We start from the raw sequence: 26,601 nt of genomic DNA on the forward strand, positions 1-26,601 counted from the left end.
GGGCATTTGGGAAGCACTCGTAGGAATGGATGCCAGCAGCGGGATTTGGGAATCTGCTAATCATCCTTGTAGAGAAGGGTGTAGGAATGTGAGCGTTAACATTGTAAAATGATAATTTAGTGTTTGGACATTTTAAAATTGACACACAATGTTTCCCCAGATTATTCTAAATTTGAGGGAACTCATTTTACCTCTGAAAGATTTGGAAAACTACAGATAATTCTTCTGTGATTCAGAGTTAAAATAAAAACATTTTTGGATTTTTAGGTTTTGATTTTCAGGAACTTGTAGAATGAACTTATTCAATCCAATGGCCTAATCTTTGACTTAAAGGGAATTTATTTTTGACATTTAAACAGAGTTTGCATGCAGAGCTTGGTTTCTAAATACCGTTCTTCAGTATAAGGAGCCAGGCCTGCCTAGAAGAGTGACCAGGGCTGAGCCAGAGAAAATACAAGATGAGGCTGGAGCATTTTGTAGTGCCTGGAAGTGAAGAAGTGCTTTAAGAAAAAAAAAAAAAAAAAAAAAAAATGACACGGGAAAAGGACAAGGGACCAATCTGAAATCACTTCCAATGATGAAAGCTAGAACAATTTGACCAATAAAATAGAGTATTACATCGTAACCCAAAGAATAAATATTTATGTGAATCCTATCTTACATAAATAAATAAATAATTGAATAAATACATAAATGAGAGAGAAGGGACACATCATCTTTACCAAAGAATTTCAGCTAATAAATATAGAAGGAATGATGAAAAGAAATGAATCACCATTGGAACACCACAGTAGTAATTGCTGCAAGGAGGATTTATGAATGAATGCTAAAATTAGTAGGTGAGAAATGTTGAGAAACGAGATACTTGTGTTGCCTCAACTCTCTCCCCCTAAATATTTATTAATTACTGTGGTGCTTTTAACATGTCCACAGATCCTTTGTTATTCCTTCCAGTAGGAAGTAGAGCTGAATTCTCCTCCCGTCGAGTGAGGTCCAGACCGGTGACTCACTTCTATAGTCAACTTGAGTACAGAAAGGGAAAAATAGTGATGAAAACTGGCAGATACTGCTTTAACCAAGTGATTCACTAGTAATAAGTCATGTTGCTATCGTGCACGTTCTGATATGAAGCAATGAGAAGGGCACTTCACTTCTCTGGCATTCTTCCCCCAAACCCGTGACCCTAGTCTTCAAATGTCAAGGTCACAAAGACAAGGAAAGGCTGAGAAACTGTCACGGATTGGAGGAAACAAAGGCATGACAACTAAGTACATGGATTTGGTATTTAGAACAGAACAGGAAGCAGGCATTGGTAGAAAAACTGGTGAGATCCAGATAAAGTTAGCAGCTTAGCGAATGTTGTAGCAGTACCAATTTCTTAGTGTCGACTGGTGCATCATGGTTGGATAAGATATTAGCATTAGAGGAAGCCAGGCAAAGGGTATTCAGGATCTCTGTTCGGTCTTTCCAGTTCTGTCGTAGATCTTAAATTACTTCAAAAAGTTTCTGAAAAAGTCCTAATACATCCCTCAGGTCCCTTCGGACGTTGAAAAATAATCTATTTTAAAAAATGAAGTCAAGAGAACTGAGAAGGTGGAGTTTAGTTTTAAAATTTTTTTTTTTCTTTCAACGTTTTTTATTTATTTTTGGGACAGAGAGAGACAGAGCATGAACGGGGGAGGGGCAGAGAGAGAGGGAGACACAGAATCAGAAACAGGCTCCAGGCTCCGAGCCATCAGCCCAGAGCCTGACGCGGGGCTCGAACTCACGGACCGCGAGATCGTGACCTGGCTGAAGTCGGACGCTTAACCGACTGCGCCACCCAGGCGCCCCGGTGGAGTTTAGTTTTAAAGAGCGTGTAACATATGTCATGATGAACAATAAGATACCGGGCCACATCTTGGTTAGATTCTTAGCCAGCTCAGTAGGAGTTCAGGCCCGCCAGATTGCGAAGGATGACAAATAGTAGTCACAATATTGCTTCATTTGGAATGCTGGACTGCCTTAGATCATGAAGTTCATTTGCAGGAGCATATTAGATGGTATCTCTAGGTGTTTCAAATAGAATGAAAACACTGTTAATGTTCTAGGCTTTTAGTTTAAATTGTTTCTTTTCTTTCCTCAGATATAAGGAACTGATGCCACATGATTTGGCTAGAGCAGCACTTTTGTAAGTAAATGCAATTTTATTTTAGTTGTTACTCTAGTTTTTACACGTGAAACATGTTTAATAGGATTTCCATATCTAGGATATATTACCTTTTATGTGGTGAGAAACACACACCTACTAGCTTTTTCAAGATTTACTGACGCTCCATTTTGGCCATGTGTGCAAAACAAATTCAAGCAGCTGGTAGGTGTCAGCAGTGTTTATTTTGCGGGCTTGACAAACAGTTTCTTAGTGTGACAGTATTCCTTCACGAGCACTGTAGCTAGCTAGCTAGTTATAACCGATCAATGCAAATACAATGTATGTATTTGGTGATTATTTTATTTTATTTTATTTTATTTATTTTGAGAGAGAGAGAGAGAGACAGAATGAATGTAAGCGGGGGAGAGGCAGAGAGAGGGAGACACAGAATCAGAAGCACGCTCCAGGCTCTGAGCTGTCAGCGCAGAGCCCGACATGGGGCTCGAACTTACAAACCGGCAGATCATGACCTGAGCCGACTAAGTCAGACAGTTAACCGACTGAACCACCCAGGCGCCCCTGATGATTGTTTTAGATGGGAGCTAATATTTATCTACAAAGAAGCCTAGAATGAGACTTGAAGATCCATGTGTAAGCCAAGTAAGAACGTAAAATTAGGTACGGTTACAGGAGATTGAGCCAGGTGAGTAATTTGGTGAAAGTCCTACAATGTGTGGCTGTTTCTGCAGTGGGAGTAGCATGTGAAGCATCACCTCATTCATTTTTCATCAGTGCCTTGTTTCTGTGTCTTCAGAAACCAGCCACAGGTCTCTTCTAGTTTGAAAAACCCTCAGGTGACATTTCTGCCCATCTGATTCTTTTTCTTCTCTTCCTGCCAGACTTTAAAAATGAATGAAAGCAGCAGTTACTTCTCTTTTCTTACCATTCATTTCCTTTAATCTCATAATAATTATTTCCATTCCTACTGTTCTTCAGGAACCGTACTTTCGGGAGCTTCTCTCTGTAATGGCTTTTGTGGTCACTAAATGCACAGGCCTTTCCCCAGGCCTTTTCCCAGGCCTTGGTCTCTTTGTATTCTCTAGCATTGACCTGTCAGCTGTACTTGACCCCGTCTTCCTTTGACTTATTCATATTATGCCTTGAAGATTTTCCTTCCATCTTCTGAATGATTTTTCCCTACTTTAAAAAACTGGATCTTTTTAACTTTCTTACAAGTATTTCGCAAGTTTTAGTTCTTACAGCATTGCATTTCTATGTATGCATGCTCATTTCCTTAAAAAAAATCTCATCTACTTAATCTTTATTTTGCTATGTGGAGGGTCCCAAATCTCTAAACTTGACCCCTTAGACACTTCCAAGTGCAGTGTATCAAAAATAAAACTTACCAGGGTGCCTGGACTCAGTTGGTAGAGCACGTGACTCTTGATCTCAGGGTTGTGAGTTTGAACCCCACATTGGGTATGGAGCCTACTCAAAAAAAATAAACAAAAATTGAAAAATAAAAATTATCTTTTCCCTAAAACTAGTTTATTTTTCCATTAAAAAAAATGTTTTTAATGTTTATTTTTGAGACAGTGCGAGTGGGATGGGGGTGGCGGGGGGCCGTGGGCGCTCAGGCAGAGACAGAGGGAGGCACAGAATCTGAAGCAGGCTCTAGGCTCCCAGCTGTCAGCACAGAGCCCGACATGGAGTCAAGCTCAGCGAACCGTGAGATCATGACCTGAGCTGAAGTCGGATGGATGGTTAAGCAACTGAGCCACCTGGTTACCCCTTGTTTTCCTATTTCTTTTTTTTTATTTTTTATTTTTTTTCAATTTTTTTTTAATGTTTTATTTTTGAGACAGAGAGAGACAGAGCATGAACAGGGGAGGGGCAGAGAGAGGGAGACACAGAATCTGAAACAGGCTCCAGGCTCTGAGCTGTCAGCACAGAGCCTGACGTGGGGCTCGAACCCACAGACCGTGAGATCATGACCTGAGCCGAAGCTGGCCACTTAACCGACTGAGCCACCCAGGCGCCCCGTCCTATTTCTGATTATGATCCCAGACTGGTGCTTTGCAAGTTTTTCCACAACTTCTTATTTTAAAAACTGTCAAGTGTACAATAAAATTGAAAGAATAATATAGTGAGCACCTAAATACCTCCCACCTAGATTTAATAATTGTTAACCATTTGGCCATGTCTATATAGTTTAATAAAGCATTTGACAGTGAGTTGCAGACATCTTGAAACTTCAGCCCTAAATACTTCAAGTGTTTATCTCCTGAGCATAAGGACCTCCAGGATGTTGTTACTACAGCTAAAACAGTAACAGTGATTCCATAACTAGTAATGTTCAGTTCATAGTCAATTCCCCCATAATTGTTCCAAGAATGTCTTTTCTTTCATTAGTTTTTTTTTCCCCCCAAACCAGGACGCAGTCGAGGTTCATATTACAAATGGATAGGTCTCTTTTAGTCTCTTCAGTTTAGAACATTTTCTTTCTCCCCCAACATTCCCGTGCCCCAAAGGACAGGGACTTTTGAAAACTCTAGGCCACCTGTTTGATGGAATGTCCCGTATTCTTAATGTTTCTTCATGGTGATATTTAACTTCCCTTATGAATTTCCTGTAAACTGGAGATGCGTTCTAGAGGCTTGATTAGTTGCAGGTTAAACAGTATTTGGGAAGAATGCTTTATGGGTTTACGCACGTGGTATTCTGTCATGTCAGGAGGCACATGATATGTGATGCTAAATCTAACCGCTCAGTCATGGTCAGACTGCCAGGTCTTTTGATTATAAAGGTACATTTTTTTCCTTTGCAATTAGTAAGTAATCTGTAAAGTGGTATCATAGCACCGTGTGACTCGCCCATTCCCCAACGGTCTTTCACCAGATGGTTTTTAGCATTCATTGACAGTTTTGCCTGAATCAGTTTTATTACATCAGAGGTTACAAATTTATGATTTTTCTAATTTTGTTATTCCTCCTACATTTATCAGCTGGTATTTTTCTGTAAAGAACAGCTTTTCTTTGTTTTAAGACTTACGAATTTTTACTTACTGTGTTTTTTTTTTGAAGATTTTATTTTTGGACTGCCTGGGTGACTCAGTCAGTTGGGCATCTGACTCTTGATTTTGGCTCAGGTCACGGTCTCACAGTTCATGAGTTTGAGCCCTGCGACGGGCTCTGCACTGACGGTGTGGAGCCTGCTTGGGATTCTCTGTCTCCCTCTCTCTTTGCCCCACCCTTCCTCTCTCTCTCAAAAAATAAAACATATAACCATTTAAAAAGATGTTTTTATTTTTTATTTTTATTTTTATTTATTTATTTATTTTTCAACGTTTTTTATTTATTTTTGGGACAGAGAGAGACAGAGCATGAACGGGGGAGGGGCAGAGAGAGAGGGAGACACAGAATCGGAAACAGGCTCCAGGCTCCGAGCCATCAGCCCAGAGCCTGACGCGGGGCTCGAACTCACGGACCGCGAGATCGTGACCTGGCTGAAGTCGGACGCTTAACCGACTGCGCCACCCAGGCGCCCCAAAGATTTTTTTATTTTTAAGTAAGCTCTATACCCAACATGGGGCTCAAACTTACAATCCCAAAATCAAGAGTCGAATGCTCCACTGACTGAGCCAGCCAGGTGCCCCATTTTACTTATTGTGTCATAGCTAAGGTTAGTCAATATTCTTTTTGAAGCTCACGCATTTTATCTGTGGGAGCTCCTGTCAAGTTGTTTCTTTTTTTTTTTTTTAAGTTAGCTCTCCACCCAATGTGGGGCTTAAACTCACGACTCTGAGATCAAGAGTCGCATGCTCTACTAATTGAGCCAACCAGGCACCCCCAAGTTCTTATGTCCCTTTGTTTTTTAGCGTAATGTTATTTTCTGAGGTATAACTTGAATATAATAAAATGCACACATTTAAGTGTATAGTATGATGAACTTTGACAAATGTGTACACCCATGTTCCTGTTTTTGATATCCCGTTAGTCTTTAAGTACTTTCTTCTTTTTGGCACAAAAAAGATCAGTGAGATTTACTTTGTACTTGTCTTGCCTTAGACCTAGCCTCAGTCATTTTTTTTAAAAAGCTTATTCCTGGGGCACCTGGCTGGCTCAGTTGGTAGAGCATGTGACTCTTGATCTCAGGGTTGTAAGTAAGTTTGAGCCCAGTGTTGGGTGGAGAGATTAATTAAAAATAAAATATTTAGGCACCTGGGAGGCTCGGTCAGTTAAGTGCCCGGCTCTTGGTTTAGGCTCAGGTCATGATCTCATGGTTCATGAGATCAATCCCTGCCTCGGGCTCTAGACTGACACCAGGGAAGCTGCGTGGGATTCTCTCTCTCTCTCTCTCTCTCTCTCTCTCTTTCTCTCTCTCTCTCTCTTTCTCTCTTTCTCTTTCTCTCTCTGCTCCTCCCCCACTCTCTCCAATAAGTAAACTTAAAAAAAATAAAATAAAATCTTTAAAAAAAAAAGTAAATAAGCTGATTCCTTTAGTGGGGAATGGCATTTAGAAACCAAGTCTGAAAAAAAAAAGAACCAAGTCTGAGTTCAAGATTGGCTCATTCCTGGGGCGCTTGGGTGGCTCAGTCGGTTGGGCGTCCGACTTTGGCTCAGGTCATGATCTCACAGTTCATGAGTTTGGGCCCCGCGTCGGGCTCTGTGCTGACAGCTCAGAGCCTAGAGCCTGGAGCCTGCTTCGGATTCTGTGTCTCCCTCTCTCTCTGCCCTTCCCCTGCTTGCACTGTCTCTCTCTCTCAAAAAGAAAATAAACATTTAATTTTTTTTTTTTTTAATGTTTTTTATTTATTTTTGGGACAGAGAGAGACAGAGCATGAACGGGGGAGGGGCAGAGAGAGAGGGAGACACAGAATCGGAAACAGGCTCCAGGCTCCGAGCCATCAGCCCAGAGCCCGACGCGGGGCTCGAACTCACGGACCGCCAGATCGTGACCTGGCTGAAGTCGGACGCTTAACCGACTGCGCCACCCAGGCGCCCCAAGAAAATAAACATTTAAAAAAAACCCAAAAGATTGACTCCTTCCTTTCCTACTGGAATGTGACTGCTTCTAGTCTCTATCAGTGGGTAAAACCAGACAAATGTATAGCTTCAATTATGGGTTTATATTGGTACTCCAAATTTAAATTTAATATACCTGGGATTTTATTTCATCTCTTTGATTTTATACTTGTCTCTCTTTTTCTCTTTTGACTGAAACTTTGGTTCCTATTAACATTACTATATTTATGTAACTGCTTTATCTTTTTCTAAATTATTTAATGTTTTATTTTTGAGAGAATGCGTGCGAATGGGGAGGGGCAGAGAGAGAAAGGGGACAGAGAATCTAAAGTGGACTCCACACTGACAGCAGTGAGCCCGATGCGGGGCTTGAACCCATGAACCACGAGATCATGACCTGAGCCAAAGTCAGGCGCTCAACCAACTGAGCCACGCAGGCACCCCTCAAAATGATTTTTGATTCTTCCTATTTAGCTTGTCATTTTAAAAGAATTACAGTGTTTTATGTGATGACCTGCTGCACTGTCTCGGTTTTTATTGCTTTGGACTTCTCTCAGGGGTTTGCTGCATCGGACCAATGTCCCGAAGGATGTTGTTGATTATATCATCTTTGGCACAGTTATACAAGAAGTGAAGACTAGCAATGTGGCTAGAGAGGTGAGTAAAACGAACTTCATGTTGTTCCAAGAGATTGATAGGAGAATCGATTGAATTTCAGTGAACAGAGTTATTCTTCAAAAGTTATTAAAAAGTTTTAAGTAAGGTTATATTTGACTTAAAATGTGATTTTACAATTTGAATAATGAATGTGAATGTTTGAGAGAATTATAGTATAAACCAAATGACTTGTACTGTACTAGTGTATATTCGTACTGTAAGTCAAATCAATTATTTGAGCTGCTTTAGGATATGTTCATTTTTCTATCCCTTAGGATAATAGAGATCGTAGGGAAGTATGGCTGATGTGACTTTGATAATGTTACGGTGGCTACTAATTAACTCAAAATTTCAACACTATGCAAAGAACTTATTTCACAACATGGTTTTTGTTGGAGGTGGCATTGCTGATTCATTTGTTCCCTTTAACGACATGACACATAGGGTGTGTGTTTAAAACCATCTCATAGGAGTTTACCTTTACCCTAGTTGGCATAGCTCCAGGTAGCGTTCACTGGTGGCAACTGAGATGATAACAGACCTTAAAACTTGTGTGACACGTCACACAGGCATTTCCTGGTGAAGAGTCCAAACACATCTTCTGGGCTTTGTTTCAATTTGAAAGTGATTATTTGGATAAAGTTGGCTCCAAAGCACATTTCAGCGTGTTAAGCATTTTCTTTATTTCTAGCTTTGTGCCTGCCGTATCTCTGTGTTCAGTACAGTTGTGAGGGCAATAATTTCCATCACTATCAGCCAGGAGGGGACATGAGCAGGGCCGGAAGTATTGGTTCTGCCCCACATTTTTACCTGCCAGTAAATGCTAATATTGCTGAACATCTGGTGTTACTTAAGCCCATAGAATCGACTGTAGGATGTTAGGGAGGCAGAAAAAAAATTATGAACAGAAAATGGTTTTTTTCCCGTCCTGATTTTTTTGGTTTTTCCCTGGGCTTTCACGTTTCTGACTGGGTCGAATATGACAATTTTACAACTGCATCAAGCTAGTCATAATACATTTGCAACTTTTATATTCTGCAAAAAGCAAAGTGGCTCTTATAAGAGCACTTGAAAACTACCAAGCGTTTCAGTTTTTTCAGTATTTCCGTTCTAATACTTAAAGCCATAATATTTTTCCCTAAATTCTGTCAGAAAATTTTACATCCATGTGCAAATCGCAGCTATGAATTGACGTGTGGTAGTTGCCTCTCCCTGCCCTGTACCAGTACCAGGGGCATTCACTCCAGGGGAAGGTTGCCCTGGGGGAGGATGTTATGAGGATGTCTCTCCGTAGTTGTATTGTAACCTAAAAGCTAATGTACCTTCCGACTAGAGAGCTTTTGAAGGACCTGTTGTCTGTATTCGTCATGTTTATAAGAAATGTTAAAGACTTGTGTTGCTGAGTTCCCATGAACCTGACTTTACTGAAAGGCCTCTGCAGATTTCCCTGCTCTCCTCCTTGACTAAGAGGCGTCTTCCTCCTCTTCCCTTAGTGTGCTGTCTAGAGCCTAAGCCTGCCTTGAGAGCTGTTCAAGCTTTAAATAGAAGCATGTGGACAAGGTTCCCCAGAAACCACTTCTATTTAAAGCTCTTTCAGGGCTGAGAGTCAACTGGGGCCAAGGGTGGGATACGTGCTAGAAAGGACCTTATGAGGATCGGGCCATACGACCTGAGTGCCCTTTACACTTGCCCCACTGGTGTGCTCTCCTCCCCTGGCCCCTGGAGATTTGCTTCTTTCTTCCTTTTTTGAATCGGTCTGCATTGAGAGGCTGACGTGCCGTTGCCAGGGTGTAGTTTTCAGTAGAGTAGGTTGGGCGCTGAGTATCAAGTCTACCTGGAAAGACCAGAATAAGGTTATACTGTATGTACTATGTACTATGATGTACTTCTGTTTCTACAGATGATGATACATGGGTAGTGTAAATATAAAAGCGGGGCGCCTGGGTGGCTCAGTTGGTTAAGCGGCCGGCTCTTGGTTTCAGCTCAGGTCATGATCTCACGGTGTTTGAGTTTGAGCCCCATGTCAGGCTCCACACCGACAGTGTGGAGCCTGCTTGAGATTCTTTCTCTGCCCCTCCCCCACTCGCATGCGTCCTCAGGCGCTCCCACGCGTGGGCTCTCTCTCTCTCTCTCAATAAACTTTAAAAAAGTAAAACTTATTTAAGAAACATTCAGCCTCCTTCATCTAGACTTTGGAAACAGGTTTATTTTACCAAATTACAGGAGATCTTGTATTCTGAGCATAGTTAAGTAGTTTCAGAAAAGGGCCACTAAAAAAGAATTCCCCTCATAGTTAAATAGTGGTGGTGGTGGCTGGTGGGGGGATAGTGAGAGCATTATTTTTAAAACGTAACTTTAATGTTATGAAATATTTTGTTATTGTATCTATGCATTAATTCTTAAGCAAAAATGGAATCAGACATTGATTTTTTTTGGCAGCATTATTTTCCCCAATAAGTATTATAATAAAATAATAGGTGTCTTCATGTTATGTGTAACGTTTACTGTGCCTTAGTGATAGAGATAGAGGCCATTTTGCAAGATTAATGGAGGGCCTCAGTTCTTTTTTTTTTTTTTTTTTTAATTTTTTTACATTTATTCAGTTTTGAGAGACAGAGAGAGACAGCACAAGCAGGGGAGGGGCAGAGAGAGAGGGAGACACAGAATCCGAAGCAGGCTCCAGGCTCCCAGCTGTCAGCACAGAGCCCGACGCGGGGCTCGAACTCAGAAACCACGAGATCATGACCTGAGCTGAAGTTGGATGCACAACCGACTGAGCCATCCAGGCACCCCTGGAGGGCCTCAGTTCTTGTCAAGACCCCTCAAATTGTTCTCTTTTGAAGCAACTATTGTGCCATCATCCTGGACAGGTTTGTCTTTTTCCAGTTGGTTAGCTGGTCTGACCTTATTTCAAAGATGCTTACTTGAGGCTTAGGCACTTTTGCAAAGTTTCTTTCATCAGCTTGAACTCCTCCTTAATGGCAAGTTTTCCAAGTTGCCTTTGCATTGGGTCTTCAGGGTGCTGTCTGAATTCTGTGGCAGTCACAAAGAAAGACGGACTAGCAGTGGGAGGAATGAGTGGAGAGCAGGCAGGGACCTGAGTGGGAAGGCTGTTAGGGGAGTGGTTGGTTCTTTAGAAATCACTTTCTGCTTTGGTAACTTTTGCTTTGCCACCAAGCCTTTCAAGTGCAGGAACACAGATCATGAGGATCTTACTCCGTGACCTATATCATCCTTCCACCAGGTGGATTTAAAAGGTTTACTTCAAGACTATTTGGAAATTTAGATTAAAATCCAGTTATGTATTGATATTCTTGAAGGCCCAGAGCACAGCATTGCTAAGGAATTAGGTGACCTATAGCCTGTTCACCACACTGGAAACCGGCTACCAAGAATTTCGTAGAGCGCTTGTCGGTTAATGGCTAGATGAAAAATGAGTGGGCCATTTCCATGATGGGCCTAATTTCATTCTGAATGTTACTCTGTAGAGTATTAACCTCACACCCTTTCCTGATTCACCACATGGAGAAGTGGTGCTCACATGACATCATTTCCACATAACGCTTCCTTTAGAAGTGACCGTTTCGTTCCTGTATTTCCTGAAGGCTGCCCTGGGAGCTGGCTTCTCTGACAAGACTCCTGCTCACACTGTCACCATGGCTTGCATCTCTGCCAACCAAGCCATGACCACAGGTATGTTTACTTGAAAGCAGAAGGTACGTGTTAATTCTCCTTGGTCGTTTATACGATCATAAAAAAAAAAGTACTCTCAACCAAAGTATATGATCAGCAGAGATCTCTGAATTTGTGTCGTTTTTCAAAAATAAGGTCATATTTAACATTTTCGATTTTTGAAGTAGTTCTCATCTTTTCTTGCTGTCTATGCCTGAGGGACACAACCATTCATGTAATTTCTCCATCAGTAATGTGGCTGGCCACAGCAGGGATTATCAGCTGGAGAAGTATGTCTCTAGGAGGGTGCTTCTGAATTTGAGCCATGAATAATTTATAACCTGTTGGGTTTTAAAGTCAGGTGAATCCCAGGGCGGCTGGGTGGCTCAGTCAGTTAAGCATCTGACTTTGGCTCAGGTCATGATCTCACGGTCCATGGGTTCAGGCCTCGCATTGGGCTCTGTGCTGACAGCTCAGAGCCTGCAGCCTGCTTCGGATTCTTTGTCTCTCTCTCTCTCTCTCTCTCTCTCTCTCTCTCTCTGCTCCCCTCTCCTCTCAAAAATAAATAAACATTAAAAAAAAAAATTAGAAAAAAAATGGTTAAGTTAGGGGAGTCTAATACACCCCCATGAAGGTTGTGGCCCAAGTGATAAATCACTGTGTAAGAAGTACAGACTCTTTCCTCTGCTTTCTCCCCACACCTGTGGAATTTTAATAATTAGTTACAAATTCTCCTGACAAACTCTAACAAAATAGTGGGACATTTTGCAGTGGCAGTGCCTGTTGTGAAAAGACCAAAACCTGAAAGATGACTGTGCTCTTTTAGTAACATCAAGGCCAGGTTGCAGCCTGCCTCATGAGTGGCAGAAAATGATGCCACAGGCCGTGATTGGGGGCGTTCACCACTCTATGAAGCATGTGACAACTTCCAGATAGAGCAACAAAATACTCGCCAGTGGCCAGAAAGAGGAGCAGGGGCTGCCTTACATCTTCAAAAGTTAGACTTTCTCTAGCTTGTAGTAAAAATTCCTGTTGTAGGGATAAAAATCTTTCTGAAAACTAAAGCTGGGAGTTTGTAAAATATGCAGAATGTTCTGCTTTAGACTGATTTGAGGGTTGGTCCGGTGGATATTTCCAGAAGCTGGTGTCCATATGGACTGAATGAAACTTGTTTTTCTCTAGTGCATTGAATATAGTTTTAGTCATTCAAAAAAATTATCTTAATCCCTCTGAAAAAGTTAAAAGCGTAATTACACATGTTATAGAATGCTGATAACTGTCATACAACAGGAATTTAATCAAGAAGCTTCAATTATCAGTGGTCTGTTAATTTCTGCAAAAGATGTTCATGTTCCTGTAACCTGTGCCCTGTAGGTGTTGGCTTGATCGCCTCTGGGCAGTGCGATGTGGTCGTGGCAGGTGGTGTAGAGTTAATGTCTGATGTCCCTATTCGTCATTCAAGGAAAATGAGGAAGATGTTGCTTGATCTCAATAAGGCCAAGACTCTGGGTCAGCGACTGTCTTTAATCTCTAAATTCAGATTGAATTTCCTGTCACCCGAGGTAAGACTTGGGACCTCTTATGTAAAGACCTGTGCTTCCAAAGCATCCCACTGCAAAGATACATAATTAGTTATACGGTCGGTTATGCTCATTTGTAGATTCTATTAGTTACAGGGAAAGGTTAATTATTTGCTCAAGATGGGGAAAAAAGATGGTGCTTAGAAAATTTGAATTTGTAAGCCCTCCTGAGAGACGCCCTGCTCACAAAAAGCTTCTCCTGTCTTGGTCTTGACTTTCCCAGATAACCCTGGGCATGGTATAACACCTGTTGACAGCGTACCTGATCCTGTACGTTCCCTTCCCCAGCTCCCTGCGGTGGCCGAGTTCTCCACCAGTGAGACCATGGGCCACTCTGCAGACCGACTGGCCGCTGCCTTTGCTGTTTCTCGACTGGACCAGGATGAGTACGCACTGCGCTCTCACAGCCTGGCCAAGAAGGCCCAGGATGAAGGACTCCTGTCTGATGTTGTGCCCTTCAAAGTACCAGGTAAAATGGTTTCCTCAGCTTTATAAAGGAGGATGCTTCATGCCACCTGTTAGGGAGTTCTGAGAGTTCTGAATCGCTTCTGAAACTCCAAAAGCCCCAAATGACTTCTCAGTAAGTAGTTGGTTCTGTTTCCAGAACACTCACTTTTAAACATGGACTCAAGGGGCGCCTAGGTGGCACAGTCGGTTAAGCGTCCGACTTCAGCCAGGTCACGATCTCGCAGTCCGTGAGTTCGAGCCCCGCGTCAGGCTCTGGGCTGATGGCTCGGAGCCTGGAGCCTGTTTCCGATTCTGTGTCTCCCTCTCTCTCTGCCCCTCCCCCGTTCATGCTATGTCTCTCTCTGTCCCAAAAATAAATTAAAAAAAAAAACAAAACATGGACTCAAGGTTCGATTTATGTTGTAATATTTTTTTTAATATTATTAAATATTATTTTTTTTAATGTTTATTTATTTTGACAGAGAGCATGTGCACAAGTGGGGGTGGGGGCGGAGGGGGAGAGAGAGGGGGGAGGGAAGGAGACAATGAATCCCAAGCAGGCTCTGCACTGCCAGTGCAGAAGAGTGCAAGGGGTGGGGCTTGATCTCACAACCGTGAGCATGACCTGAGCCGAAACCAAGAGTCAGACATTTAACCAATTGAACCACCCAGGTGCCCCACAACATTTTAAAGAGAAGTTTTCATGAGTCTGCTTTTAGGTCTTCCTGCTGTATTTTAGTTTTTATGTAGATGCCCATTTAAAAATTCTTCATTCATGTGATTTCTGAATAGAAGAATAGCCAAATGTGAATAAATACCTTAAGAAAGTAGGGTGTCCTGGGCGCCTGGGTGGCTCAGTCAGTTAAACGTCCAACTTCAGCTCAGGTCGTGATCTCACGGTTCGTGAGTTCAAGCCCCACATCGGGCTCTGTGCTGACGGCTCAGAGCCTGGAGCCTGCTTCCGATTCTGTGTCTCCCTCTCTCTGCCCCTTTCCCGCTCATGCTCTGTCTCTCTCAAAAATAAATGAACATTTAAAAAAAAAAGAAAGAAAGTAGGGTGTCCTTTTGTTAGATCATTTAGATTATTTCCCAGATGTCTTAAAAATATAGTTCAGGGGTGCCTGACTGGCTCAGTTGGTAGAGCATGCGACTCTTGATCTCAGGGTTGTAGGTTCAAGCCCCATGTTAGGGGTAAAGATTACTTAAAAAAAAAAAAAAATCTAAAATAAAGTATTGATTAAGATTCGATGACATCTTTTTTTTTTTTTTAAATTTTTTTTTTATTTATTTTTGGGACAGAGAGAGGCAGAGCATGAACGGGGGAGGGGCAGAGAGAGAGGGAGACACAGAATCGGAAACAGGCTCCAGGCTCCGAGCCATCAGCCCAGAGCCTGACGCGGGGCTCGAACTCACGGACTGCGAGATCGTGACCTGGCTGAAGTCGGACGCTCAACCGACACTGCCACCCAGGCGCCCTTAGATTCGATGACATCTTAATAACTGTAAAAGATTTTCTTTTTGGTAAATAGCTATGGTTTACATTTCACTTGTTCTTACAGTTTTTAAAACATATTTCTTTTTTAAATTTTTTTTTTTTAAACATTTATTCATTTTTGAGACAGAGAGAGACAGAGCATGAACGGGGGAGGGGCAGAGAGAGAGGGAGACACAGAATGGGAAGCAGGCTCCAGGCTCTGAGCCATCAGCCCAGAGCCCGACGCAGGGCTCGAACTCACAGACCGCGAGATCGTGACCTGAGCTGAAGTTGGACGCTCAACCGACTGAGCCACCCAGGCGCCCCAAAACATATTTCTCTGGAGAAGATATATAAAGCTTGTACTTCTTTAGAGTTAAAAAGTTCATGTTTTTTTTTAGGAAAAGATACAGTTACCAAAGATAATGGCATTCGTCCTTCGTCTCTGGAGCAGATGGCCAAACTAAAACCTGCATTCATCAAGCCCTATGGCACAGTGACGGCTGCAAATTCTTCTTTCCTGGTAACTATGTGTGCTCTGTGTGTTTACTAGTGACTTTTATATCTGTGGCCTTTCAGTAGAAAAGCCTACAATAGATCTATTTATATGTATTATAAATAGAGGCGTAAACATCTAGTTATTCGTTATAAAAATATTAAAATGGGGTTATTAAAAAAAACAGAAAGAAGCCTAGTTTGAAGGCCTTCAGAGTCACCTAATCTAGCCACGATTCTGATACAAAAAGCTGTTCACTTCAGGCATTTAACCAGTCAGAAAACTCTGATTAGCTCTCCTAAGCACTGGGGGTAGAAAGGCCAGTGATGATAATGCCAGGAGAAGATGCGATGGAGGTTGTAAGCACAGGCTAACAGAGAAGACGCACACGGGAGGAGTCAGAGAGGCTCCGTAGAGGAGGTAGCATCTGAGCAGCAAATCTTGAAGGAAGGGTACAAGCCAGTTCAAGAAGTGTAATAAATGCATTCTAGGCAAGGGGAACAGCAAAGAGGTATGAGAGCAAGGGTTTCTTTGGGGAAAAGCTTGGTTGGAGCATAGGATGTGAATTTGAGGAGTTGTATGAGATGTGGAAAGTAGGCAGAGAGTGTGACAAGTTATCTTTTAGCTCCCCTTGTTAGAAAATGATGCTCTATACTGGCCCCCAATTACATTACTATAAGCAATTTCTATAAGTGTTTTCCTATAAAACATAGAATAAGTATGTCTACCCTCATTTCTTGGGGTGGTGGTTTTATTTATCAGCATATAGCTTCATATCCCTCCTTGTTTTTTGGCTCCTCCTTAACTAAACATCCCTTTGATTCTGTTTCTGCTCATAAGATGTGGTTTCTTTTCTCCTACCACCTTGGGGTATAGTCCTCTGGATAGAGTCTAGCTGGTCAGCATTTCTTTTACAACGTATCTTCCTTACCTGCACATGATGTCCGGAAACCTGGGTACATGTTGACATGTTTGACCTTGTTAAGTGACTACTTAACGCCCACTCTTGGGCTAGGGGAGGGGTGCCTGGAATGGTTCCAGCAGGATGGTACGCCACCATCTTGTTAGGCGTGAGCGGTGAAGGACTGGTTAATCATTTCCACAACCAAATTGAATGATAGGGCCACATGGGGTGGGCTATACTCTTGCCAGATCTGAACTTCCTTGATTACTTCTGGTGTGTGCTAAAGGGGCAGGTTTAGTCATTGGAAGTCAGAAATGCAAATCATCAGAGGCGGCACATCACAGATAGGTGGGTTTTGGGCGATGTGTTGATGCACCACATTCATTGTAACTTTGCACAATGGCACATTGAACATATTAATGTAATGTCCATAAACCATTATTATGTATGGTCACCGCTGTTTCCAGACCTTATGGCTCCTCTGTTGGTGGTAAGGTAGCTCCATCGTGACTTCAGGGTTACTGAAGTTAAAATAATATCATAGAATGTGGTAGAAATTGTTCTTATGTTGCAAACTCCAAAGTAGTGGGTTTTGGATTTTTTTTTCTTTTTAATGTTTATTTCTGAGAGAAAGAGGGTGAGCAGGGGAGGGACAAAGAGAAAGGGAGACACAGAATCCGAAGCAGGCTCCAGCTGTCAGCACAGAGCCCAACGTGGGGCTCAAACTCATGAACCATGAGATCATGACCTGAGCTCAAGTTGAACACTTAAACGACTGAACCACCTAGGTGCCCCTGGATTTTTTTTTTTTTTTTTTTTGAGCTTTCTTTTAGTCATGGTATAAGGCTTTTTTTCAGTGGTAGCTCTTTGTCTCTCAACTTGATTTCTCAGTTGGTAAGAAGTATATGGGGTGTGTCCAGAGAGGAAAGACCATGGTTCTAATGTTCTCAGCTGCCTGCCTGTTTCTTTCATATCACCTCGAAGCCTGTGTTTCCTTCCACAGGCAGGAAACAAGTTCAGAAACAGTCCATAAAATGTAAAAATAAGTAAGTAAATGAGAGACTATTTTAATTCATAAGATTTCTCATATTCTGTCAAAAGCAAAACTCTTTTGGCTTAAGTTTATTATGAATACATACTTCTAATGTTACCTATTCTCTTTGTCCATTTTGATAATGATGGTGCTTTTTGACAGGTTTTTCTACCCTCTTCCTTAAAACAATGGGTCAGTGTGTGTATTTGGGTCGCTGATTAATTATGGATAAAATGAAAATAGTTTTGTTTTATAAAATCTCTGTATACAGTGTAATTAGTTGATAGATTCAGGAACACTACATAGAAAATGGTTGTACAGAGACTTCCAGAAAGGCTGAAGAATTTAACGTTATTGTTCTGCTTAACATTTCAGACTGATGGTGCATCTGCAATGCTGATAATGGCAGAGGAGAAAGCTCTGGCCATGGGTTATAAGCCAAAGGCATATTTGAGGTAAAGTAAATGTTCAAATAAATGGCCGCCTCGGTTTCTTTATTTTATTACTGGAGCTAACCCCTCTGTTTTTTACCTAGGGATTTTGTGTATGTGTCTCAGGATCCAAAAGATCAACTTTTACTTGGGTAGGTAACAGTGTAGAAATATCCTAGGACTATCATTAGAAGTATTTGATTACCCACATTTATTATATAGATTTTAAAGTACGTTAAGTTCTGAGTTCATAATTGTTTTGGATTCTTAAAAATAGTCCTTTATGTTGGTATATTATTTTACAGTTTTGGATTTTTTTCCCTCTTTTTTGTATACATTTCTACATATATAATGTATTCTTTTTTCATTAAGGTGTCATAAGCATTTTTTCATATTGCTACATAGTCTTTATAATGGCCTTTTATGAAAGCCTCCTAGTGTTCAGACTGTCTTCCCATCCCTCACAGCTCTGTGTTTTTCTAATTCTTCACATTATTTGTTTGCCCTTCTCTTTCATAGTTTGTTTGTTTATTAGCTATATCCCTGACTCTAGAATGTAAACTTTGTAAGGACAGAGGCTATGTCTGTTTAAGTTCACTATTGTGTCCCCAATACTTAATATTTGTACAGAAGCAGTGCATGAGTGGAGGGCATTATAATACCTTATGTAAAACTCACCTTGGAGAATAAGGAGTTCTTAGGTTAAAAATTAAAGTTTTCACACATTACTTATTTTTTCTTTTTAGACCAACTTACGCTACTCCAAAAGTTCTGGAAAGGGCAGGATTAACAATGACTGATATCGATGCTTTTGAATTTCATGAAGCATTCTCAGTAAGTCACTTAAAAGATACATATCAAAGGACTGTAATCATAAAAAATGTATTGTGTTGGGGAGATCCAAGTGTGTTTTATGATAGTGTTATAAAACACAAGTAGAGCTTTATATTTGAAATACTGACCTATACTGTTGGAAGGGGTGTTAAGTGGGGGGAATCCAGTCGTGCAGTTTTGAAGACATACCTTTTGCTGTGATCTCTTAGAGGCCCTTCCAAAGAAGCAAATGTTTCCTTAGGAAGATTTCACTGAAAACTGATGTAAAGATTTGCTCAACTTTAATGTCAAGGGACATTAATAACAAGGTCCTTTCCCTTGTAGGGTCAGATTTTGGCTAATTTTAAAGCCATGGATTCTGATTGGTTTGCACAAAATTACATGGGTAGAAAAACCAAGGTAAGTGATTAAAAGTATGCTTGAACTTCCAAAGCACAGTAATATTTGGGCTGTTAATAAAAATATGAAGGGGAAAGCAATTCCTTTTTATGAAGAATTTCTTATTTTATTAAATGTATTTATTTCTTAGTTGGAAAATAGTTCCTGAAATCTTTAGAAAAAATGAAAGTAAAATTCTATTTTGTCTTTTGTTCTTCCAGTTCTGGTGTTAGGAGAAGGTAAATAGACAGCGGCTTTCAGAATTGACCTAGAATTTCTCTCTTTACGATAAAGTAATACGTGACGTGTCTCAAGTTAGTCATTTTCTCCATCTCTGTTACCTTCCTCTTGCTAGGAGTCTGGCCTGATTCTTAATCTTAAGTAAACTCATCATTATATTTGTGTCGTTTTTGTGGGAGCCAGGTTGGGTCACCTCCTTTGGAGAAGTTTAACAACTGGGGTGGATCGCTGTCCCTGGGACACCCATTTGGAGCTACTGGCTGCCGGTTGGTCATGGCAGCTGCCAACAGATTACGGAAGGAGGGAGGCCAGTATGGCTTGGTGGCTGCCTGTGCCGCTGGAGGGCAGGTATGTCACAGCAGCTTCCGAGGTGCTGCTGGAAAGTCATTTTCTTGGAAACCAAACCAGCTCATTCCAAGCACGTTTCATTTGGTTCACTTTGAAACATCCTTAGAGCAGTATTTCTGATGACAGACAACTAAAAAAAAGCAGCCTATTTTGAGGGAGGAGGGTACAACTTTAATTCTTGATAGTACTTTGGAAGGAAGATAGTTTTTAAACTCGAGCTATTTCTATTCCTAAAATAATGTTTATATATATTTTTTGATTTTAAAAGGAACACATCCTCATTATGTTTCTACATACAGAAAGCGTGTAGAAAAAAATTAGAGCCGGGGCACCTGAGTGGTTCAGTCAGTTAAGCGTCTGACTCTTGGTTTCAGCTCAGGTCATGATCTCATGGTTTCAGGGGTTCAAGCCCCACATCGGCCTCTGTCCTGAGTGCGAAGAGGGATTCTCTCTCTACTTCTCTCTCTGCTCCTCCCCCAGTTGCACTGTCTCTGTCTTAAACTTAAAAAAAAATATTTTTTTTGATAAAATTTTACTCATTTATCTAGTCACCCTGAGGTCATATTTATAAAATGTCTCCGAAAAGTAAATTATCTTTCCTGAAAACTGAATTATACCTTAATTGGAAAATTAATTTACTGCTGGATAACATTGCTGTTTATTTGGGGGGAATTTGTTATCCTACAGATTTCTTTCATTGGCCTTACTTGCATTACAGACACAACTTCCTACCTGCTACATATGGCATTTCACTCTGGGACTAAAATCCAAAAGGAGGGCTGATTGTAATCTTTTTGTCCCCAGTCCTGAGGGAAACAGATCTGGTTTTCTTCCAGATTACAGAAACTTTCTGTTGCTGGATCAAGATAAATAATAAGCTGTATAAAAGTTTAAACATCTTGCATTTAAAAGCCTTTATTTATGATCTGTCTCAGAAACTGAAGAAACAAGGGGTCAGTTATTTGTAGGCTGGAGTATTTCAGACTTCATGATGAAAAGCACTTTTCAGTCTGTGTACCTTTGTCCAGAGGAAACCATAGTCAGGACTGGAGCCCCCCCTCCCATCTTTCTGTGCCAGGCTTAACTGAGGGAGATAACGAGGGCACAGTATCGTGCGGAGTGGGCAGCCCACGTGGGTTAGGGTCTTGTGGTTTCCAGTGTGTGCTCCCTGGTTGTTCACCTAGCACACAGAGTAAAACCCAATACGGGATGCTTTTGTGGATGAATGAAGAATACCACCCAGTACCTTTCTTCTAGAAGTTTACAGTCTGGTGAAGGCGAGAGGAGACGATTAAAAAGTAGATTAAACTTGGCATTGTTTCATCAAGAGCCAAATAAGTGATACAAATGTGACTGGGAGACCAGAGGAGGAATCCCGCATTGTGGATATAGAGTAGAGTGTCTCAGCGTTGTCTCTATTAACATTTGGGGCCAGATAATTATTTGTTATGGGGGGGTTGTGTTCCATGTTGTAGGATGTTTAGCGGGATCTCTACCCACTAGATGCCAGTGGCAACACTCCCCTTGCCCATACACACACAAGATCACACAGTGTTTGAAAGGCAGGCCCAGGATCGGACTCCAAAGCCCGTACTTTTCCCATTGTTCCCTTTTGCCTCAGGACTGGCTGGATTCATTGCCTTCCGTTGCTCTAATGGAGCTCTTTTTTTTTTCTCCTTTACAGGGCCATGCGATGATAGTGGAAGCTTATCCAAAATAATAAAGGAGAGGTGACCTGGAGTTTCTGCGCAACACTCGCACTAGGCAATGCCATTCCAATGCATTACTAACTGACATCCTTAGTTCCTGTCTCCTCTTAGGAAAAGACAATTTGTGGCCTTCTGTTCAATACTTTGCAATTAAGCCTTGCTAGTATTCTGAGCTTTCCAGTAATCATGGCTTACTACTCTTTCAGGGATTTCTTAATCAGCAGAATCTCTCAGTGTTATGTTTAAACAGTTGTTTGGGGGCTCTATTTTCATTAAATACTTAAATGAGTGGTTGCAGTTCAGGAGAGATTTGGAACCATCTTTGTAACATTTGCAAAGTATACTCCTTCCTATTTGTGACCTAAAGATGCGTGTTTTCTATAAAATACAAACCAATGTGCCTAAAGAAACTTAATTATGGAAAGGTAATTCAGAGTTTAAGTGTCACTGAAAACTTACAGTAAATGTTTAGATATATAAGTACCCTGTTACACTTAATAAAGTGAGGGAGTATTGAAGAACTGTTTGCCTTAGTTTTTACCAGAGGTAAAGGGTGGTTCCCTTGGCTTGGGGGCAGATTTTGCCTTTAATTACTCATTTGTAACTTTTAGCCATTTTAGTCAGTCATGTGGCTGCTAGGGGTATAAAGAGGGTCCTGCTTTAGAATAACACCTTTTTGGGGCTCCTGGGTGGCTCATTCGGTTGAGCATCCGACTTCCGCTCAGGTCACGATCCCACGGTTCGTTGGGTTCGAGCCCCGCGTTGGGCTCTGTGCTGACAGCTCAGACCCTGGAGGCTGCTTCTGTGTCTCCCCCTCTCTCTCTGCCCCTCCCCTGCTCATGCTCTGTCTCTCAAAAATAAATAAATGTTAAAAAAAAAAAAACATTTAAAATAACACTTTTCTCCCCATTGCTCCTTGGGGGTAAATTTATTTCCCTGTTTGGAGATGTGTCTGCCAGGATTTAAGTCAAGTGTAAAGAAATTTTATAAATAAAAACATTAAAAACCTTTTTAAAAAAGGGGTGCCTGGGGGGCTCAGTTAGTTAAGTGTCCGACTTTGGCTCAAGTGATGGTCTCACAGTTCATGGGTTTGAGCCCCACGCTGGGCTCTGCTGACAGCTCCAGGCTGGAACCTGCTGCGGATTCTGTCTCCTCCTCTCTCTCTGCCGCCCCTCCCCCCCGCCTGCCCGCCGTTTGCACTCTGTCTCTCTCAAAAATAAACCTTAAAAAAAAAAATTGCCTGTGTTGAAATAAGAACTTTTGTTTATGTGACAGAATGGAAAGACAAACCACAAAAGGGACAAAGATACAGATATATCCTACAAAGGAGATACATCTCTCTCTCTCACGATCTATGTCACCCTGATATAGATCTGTCTTTCAAGGGATCCAGGTTCTATGAATTCCCGTACATCAGAAAGAAGAAAGATGACTTACAAAATAATGGGCAAAAGATATGAACCGGCATTTTTTAGAAAATAATGTAGAAATGGAGAATAAACATGAAAAGAGGCTCATTAGTAACGAAAAATCAAATTAGGATCATAATGAGCTATTCTTTTATACCCATCAGGAAAAATGAAGACTCAATACCAGGTGTTGATGAGGATGTGGAACAATAGGAACTATGACACACCGCTGGTGAGAATACAGATTGATATGAACCACTTGGAAAACAGCTTGGCATCTTGCACATTTGAATAGGACACACGGTCTGTGACCCAGCACAGGAATGCCAGGAGACGCGTGCAAGAGAGTGCATAGCACCATTGCTCTTTAATGCAAAATATTGTAAATAACAAATGTTCATTGACAGGACAGGTTCAAAAACAGGCAAAACTTAAGTCTGTTTCTGAGAGGCCTACATATGAGATAAAAATGTTTTCTAAAACAGTTAAGGGAAGGGAAAAGAGGTCTTTCATACAGAAGAATTCCAAATAATGCGTGTAGACTCCGTGCTCCAGGAAGTAGGACATGTCCGTCCTTGGTTGAGTGTGGGCTGGACTTTGTGTCTCAACTCCAGCAAATAGAGTATGAGAAGGGAAAACAAGGCATCTTTACAGTGGAGAAACATGGCAAGCACTAATTTCACTAAGTGACCAAGGTTAACAGTGCTGGCATGTAGATACCACATACTTCCGGCATAATGTGATCAAAGGGGCACTTCACTTCAGGGGTATTCTTTCCAAATACCCATTAGCCCAGTTGGGTCATAAAAAAAAAACATGCAACACAAACTGAGGGACATCTACACAGAATGTGTTCAAAACTATCAAGTTCACAAAAAATAAGAGAATACGGAGAAACTCAGACCAGAGGAAGCTAAGGAGACATGACAAATGTACTATGGTATCATGGGTTGGATTTGAAACAGAAAAAGGACATTAGTGGAAAGATCTGGAAATAATGGTGTTTTGTTTTTTACCTTTTTATCCTCTTTAATCCTATAATCACAAAATAAGAAAAGTTTAGATTTCAGTTGATGTTCAAGTCCATTTCTATTTCTAGTGGCTTTTAAAAATTTACATACTAGATACATATTTTGTAAAACATCAAATGAATACTTATAGGCGCGCCTGGGTGGCTTAGTTGAGCAGCAGCTCTTGCCTCTGGCTCAGGTCGTGACCCCAGGGTTGTAGGATTGAGCATTGGGCTCCACACTGAGTATGGAGCCTACGTAGGATTCTCTCTCTTTCTCTCTCTCTCCCCCTCCCTCCCTCCCTCCCTCTGCCACTCTTTTCTGCTCACTTGCATTTTCTCTCTCTGTCTCTAAAATAGTAAAAAAGAAAATGTCATTGCCAATCCACTGTACGTACTATAGGGAAAAAAAAAAAGCATAGCTTGAGATTGATTTTTCTGTTAACTCATTCACTTTAGTAGACCAGTCCCAGTGACCATCTGAAGTATATGAAACTCAAAGACTTACAGGCTCTTCAGCTCTTCCTCAGACTCTGGTTGCTACTGGTCACTAATCCTGTCAAAGATGGACTTTCAGACACATCTTTCCTAAGGTTCAAAAATGGCACCTGGGTGGCTCAGTCGGTTAAGCCTCTGACTCTTGATTAAGGCTCAGGTCATGATCTCACAGTTCGTGGGCTCAAGCCCTGAGTTGGGATTCTCTCCCTTTCTGCCCCTCCCCAGCTCATGCACACGTGCACTCCTGTGAAGGATCTCTCTCAAGCCTTTGTTTTCTTGTTCAAGTTGAAATATTTGTTCCAGTAACTTGTACCCCTGTTGCTTATCAGTTTCAATGGCTTTCCTCATTACTGCCGTCATTTCCGTTATCTGATCAACATGCAGTTGGAATTTCTGATTTGCTTCCAAGTGCCTCCTCTCCGGTCCATGTTGAGATGTTTCAAAGATGTGTCAGGATGCATCAAGGAAGACTCCAGAGCTGTTACAACAACCCATGTCAGTCTGGGAGTGCTGCTCTTTTGACTTCATCATTATATCCAGATCATCTTTTTTGCTAGCCGTTAGCAGTCTATGGATGTTCTTCCAGGGATGTATGCAATTCTTTGTTCTTTGGTTGTACTTCTCTGATTTGCCTGCTTTCTTGCTGGATTCCCATAACCAACGCGGACTGTGGCCGATGTCTTGCAACTTCGTTAAGCTCTTGAATTTCTTCCTGATCCTGCTCATCACGTCTGCTCACTTGTTGAGAGCGGTGGTTTGCTCGGTCGGAGATTCTGCTGCGTCATCATGATCTCTCAGTCTTTCAGCAAGCGCATCAGCATCAGTGAGTGCCTTGTCAGTTGTGCAACTCATTTCGAAAGGAGTATTCTGGTCTCCCTCCCCTGCAGCCATCAGCTGTGGTGTTAGGACTCAAAGCCTCTGCTAACTGGGGCCCACGCGCCCAAGGGAAGAGACTCCTCTCGCCTGTTCAGCTTCTTCAGCGAGCAGACGCAGAACCCAGCAGAGGCAGTCAGTGGAGGGGCGGCTGGAGGGGGCAGCAGGGCTGAGCCCCATCACTGGCCCAAGGAGAACCTTCTGGAGATAAGTTGGTTTTTGTTTAAGCCCAGAAATAAATCTGATGTGGTCCAATGATGTTTGGCAAGAGTGCTAAGACCGTTTAATGGAGAAAGGACAGTCTTGTCCGCAAATGGTGTTGGGAAAATGGGCCACCTGCAAAAGAATGAAAGTTGGACCCTTACCGTACACCATGTACAAAAATTAACTCAAAGTGGATCGAAGACCTAAACATAAGAGCTAAATTGATAAACTTCTTAGAAGAAAACAGGAAAAGCTACATGACATTAGATTTGGCAATACTTTCTTGGCCGTGACACCAAAAACACCGGCAACAACAACTAAATAGGTTGGACTTCATCAAAATTAAAAATTTCTGTGCATCAAAGAGCAACCTATTGGAGAAAATATTTGCAAGTCATATATCTGATAATATCCAGAACATACAAAGAACTCTTACAACTCAACAACCAAGAAATAACCCAGTTTAAAAATGGGCAAAGGATTTAAATAGGCGTTTCTCTACAAAATATATACAGATGACCGATAAGCACATGAAAAGATGTTCAATATCACTAGTCAACTAGTCCAACACCATTAATCAAAACTACACCGAGATACCACCTCACATCCATCAGGATATCTGTTAATCAAAAAAACCAGAAAATAGGGGCACCTGGGTGGCTCAGTCTATTGAGCATCTGGCTTCGGCTCAGGTTATGATCTTGCAGTTTGTGAGTTCAAGCCCCGCGTCGGGCTCTGTGCTGACAGGTCAGAGCCTAGAGCCTGCTTCTGAATCTGTGTCTCCCTCTGTGCCCCTTCCCTGCTCGCTCGCTCGCTTGCTCTCTCTCTCAAAAATAAATAATATTAAAAAAAAAAAAAACACAGAAAATAGCACACGGTGGTGAGGATGTAAGAGAAACCAGAGCCTTTGTACGCTGTTGGTGGGAATATAAAATGGTCCAGCTGCTATGGGAAACAGTATGATCGTTCCTCAAAAGATTAAAAATAGAATTATTATATGATCTAGCAACTCCATGTCTAGGTACGTACCCCAAAGAATTGAAAGCAGGGATTTGTGCACCCACATTCATCGTGGCGTTATTCACAATAGCCAATAGGGGAAAGCGACCCGAATGTGCATTGACAGCTGAATGTGTGTATACACGCGGTAGAGTACTATGCAGCCTTAAAAAGGGAGGCAATCCTGTCACGTGCTACAACAGGGATGAACCTTGAGTGAAATAAACCAGTCACAAAAGGACACTGTATGG

The 26,601-nt window shown here is 41.6% G+C and overlaps 1 protein-coding gene and 1 pseudogene across 12 annotated transcripts in view; one reads left to right on the forward strand and one right to left on the reverse strand.

Annotated features, from left to right (window-relative positions):
- Nucleotides 1–22,566, forward strand: part of HADHB (hydroxyacyl-CoA dehydrogenase trifunctional multienzyme complex subunit beta) — a 40,831-nt gene extending 18,265 nt beyond the window's left edge. For 7 of the 12 annotated variants that reach the window (XM_058682766.1, XM_058682768.1, XM_058682760.1 and 4 more), the window contains 12 exons: nucleotides 2,126–2,170; nucleotides 7,713–7,812; nucleotides 11,418–11,505; nucleotides 12,859–13,046; nucleotides 13,353–13,533; nucleotides 15,387–15,508; nucleotides 17,794–17,873; nucleotides 17,954–18,001; nucleotides 18,596–18,683; nucleotides 19,008–19,082; nucleotides 19,485–19,649; nucleotides 21,334–22,566. In XM_058682766.1, coding sequence (XP_058538749.1) covers nucleotides 2,126–2,170; nucleotides 7,713–7,812; nucleotides 11,418–11,505; nucleotides 12,859–13,046; nucleotides 13,353–13,533; nucleotides 15,387–15,508; nucleotides 17,794–17,873; nucleotides 17,954–18,001; nucleotides 18,596–18,683; nucleotides 19,008–19,082; nucleotides 19,485–19,649; nucleotides 21,334–21,369 — 1,216 coding nt within the window. In that variant the 3' untranslated portion in view covers nucleotides 21,370–22,566. The remainder of the gene's footprint in view (nucleotides 1–2,125; nucleotides 2,171–7,712; nucleotides 7,813–11,417; nucleotides 11,506–12,858; nucleotides 13,047–13,352; nucleotides 13,534–15,386; nucleotides 15,509–17,793; nucleotides 17,874–17,953; nucleotides 18,002–18,595; nucleotides 18,684–19,007; nucleotides 19,083–19,484; nucleotides 19,650–21,333) is intronic. The other 5 variants (XM_058682772.1, XM_058682765.1, XM_058682764.1 and 2 more) reach the window with 2 other exon arrangements.
- A 1,725-nt stretch (nucleotides 22,567–24,291) lies between these two features.
- Nucleotides 24,292–25,126, reverse strand: LOC131484490 (FGFR1 oncogene partner 2-like; annotated as a pseudogene).
- Nucleotides 25,127–26,601: the final 1,475 nt, after the last annotated feature.

Source organism: Neofelis nebulosa, chromosome 9, assembly GCF_028018385.1.
Source record: "Neofelis nebulosa isolate mNeoNeb1 chromosome 9, mNeoNeb1.pri, whole genome shotgun sequence".
Classification (NCBI taxonomy): Eukaryota; Metazoa; Chordata; class Mammalia; order Carnivora; family Felidae; genus Neofelis; species Neofelis nebulosa.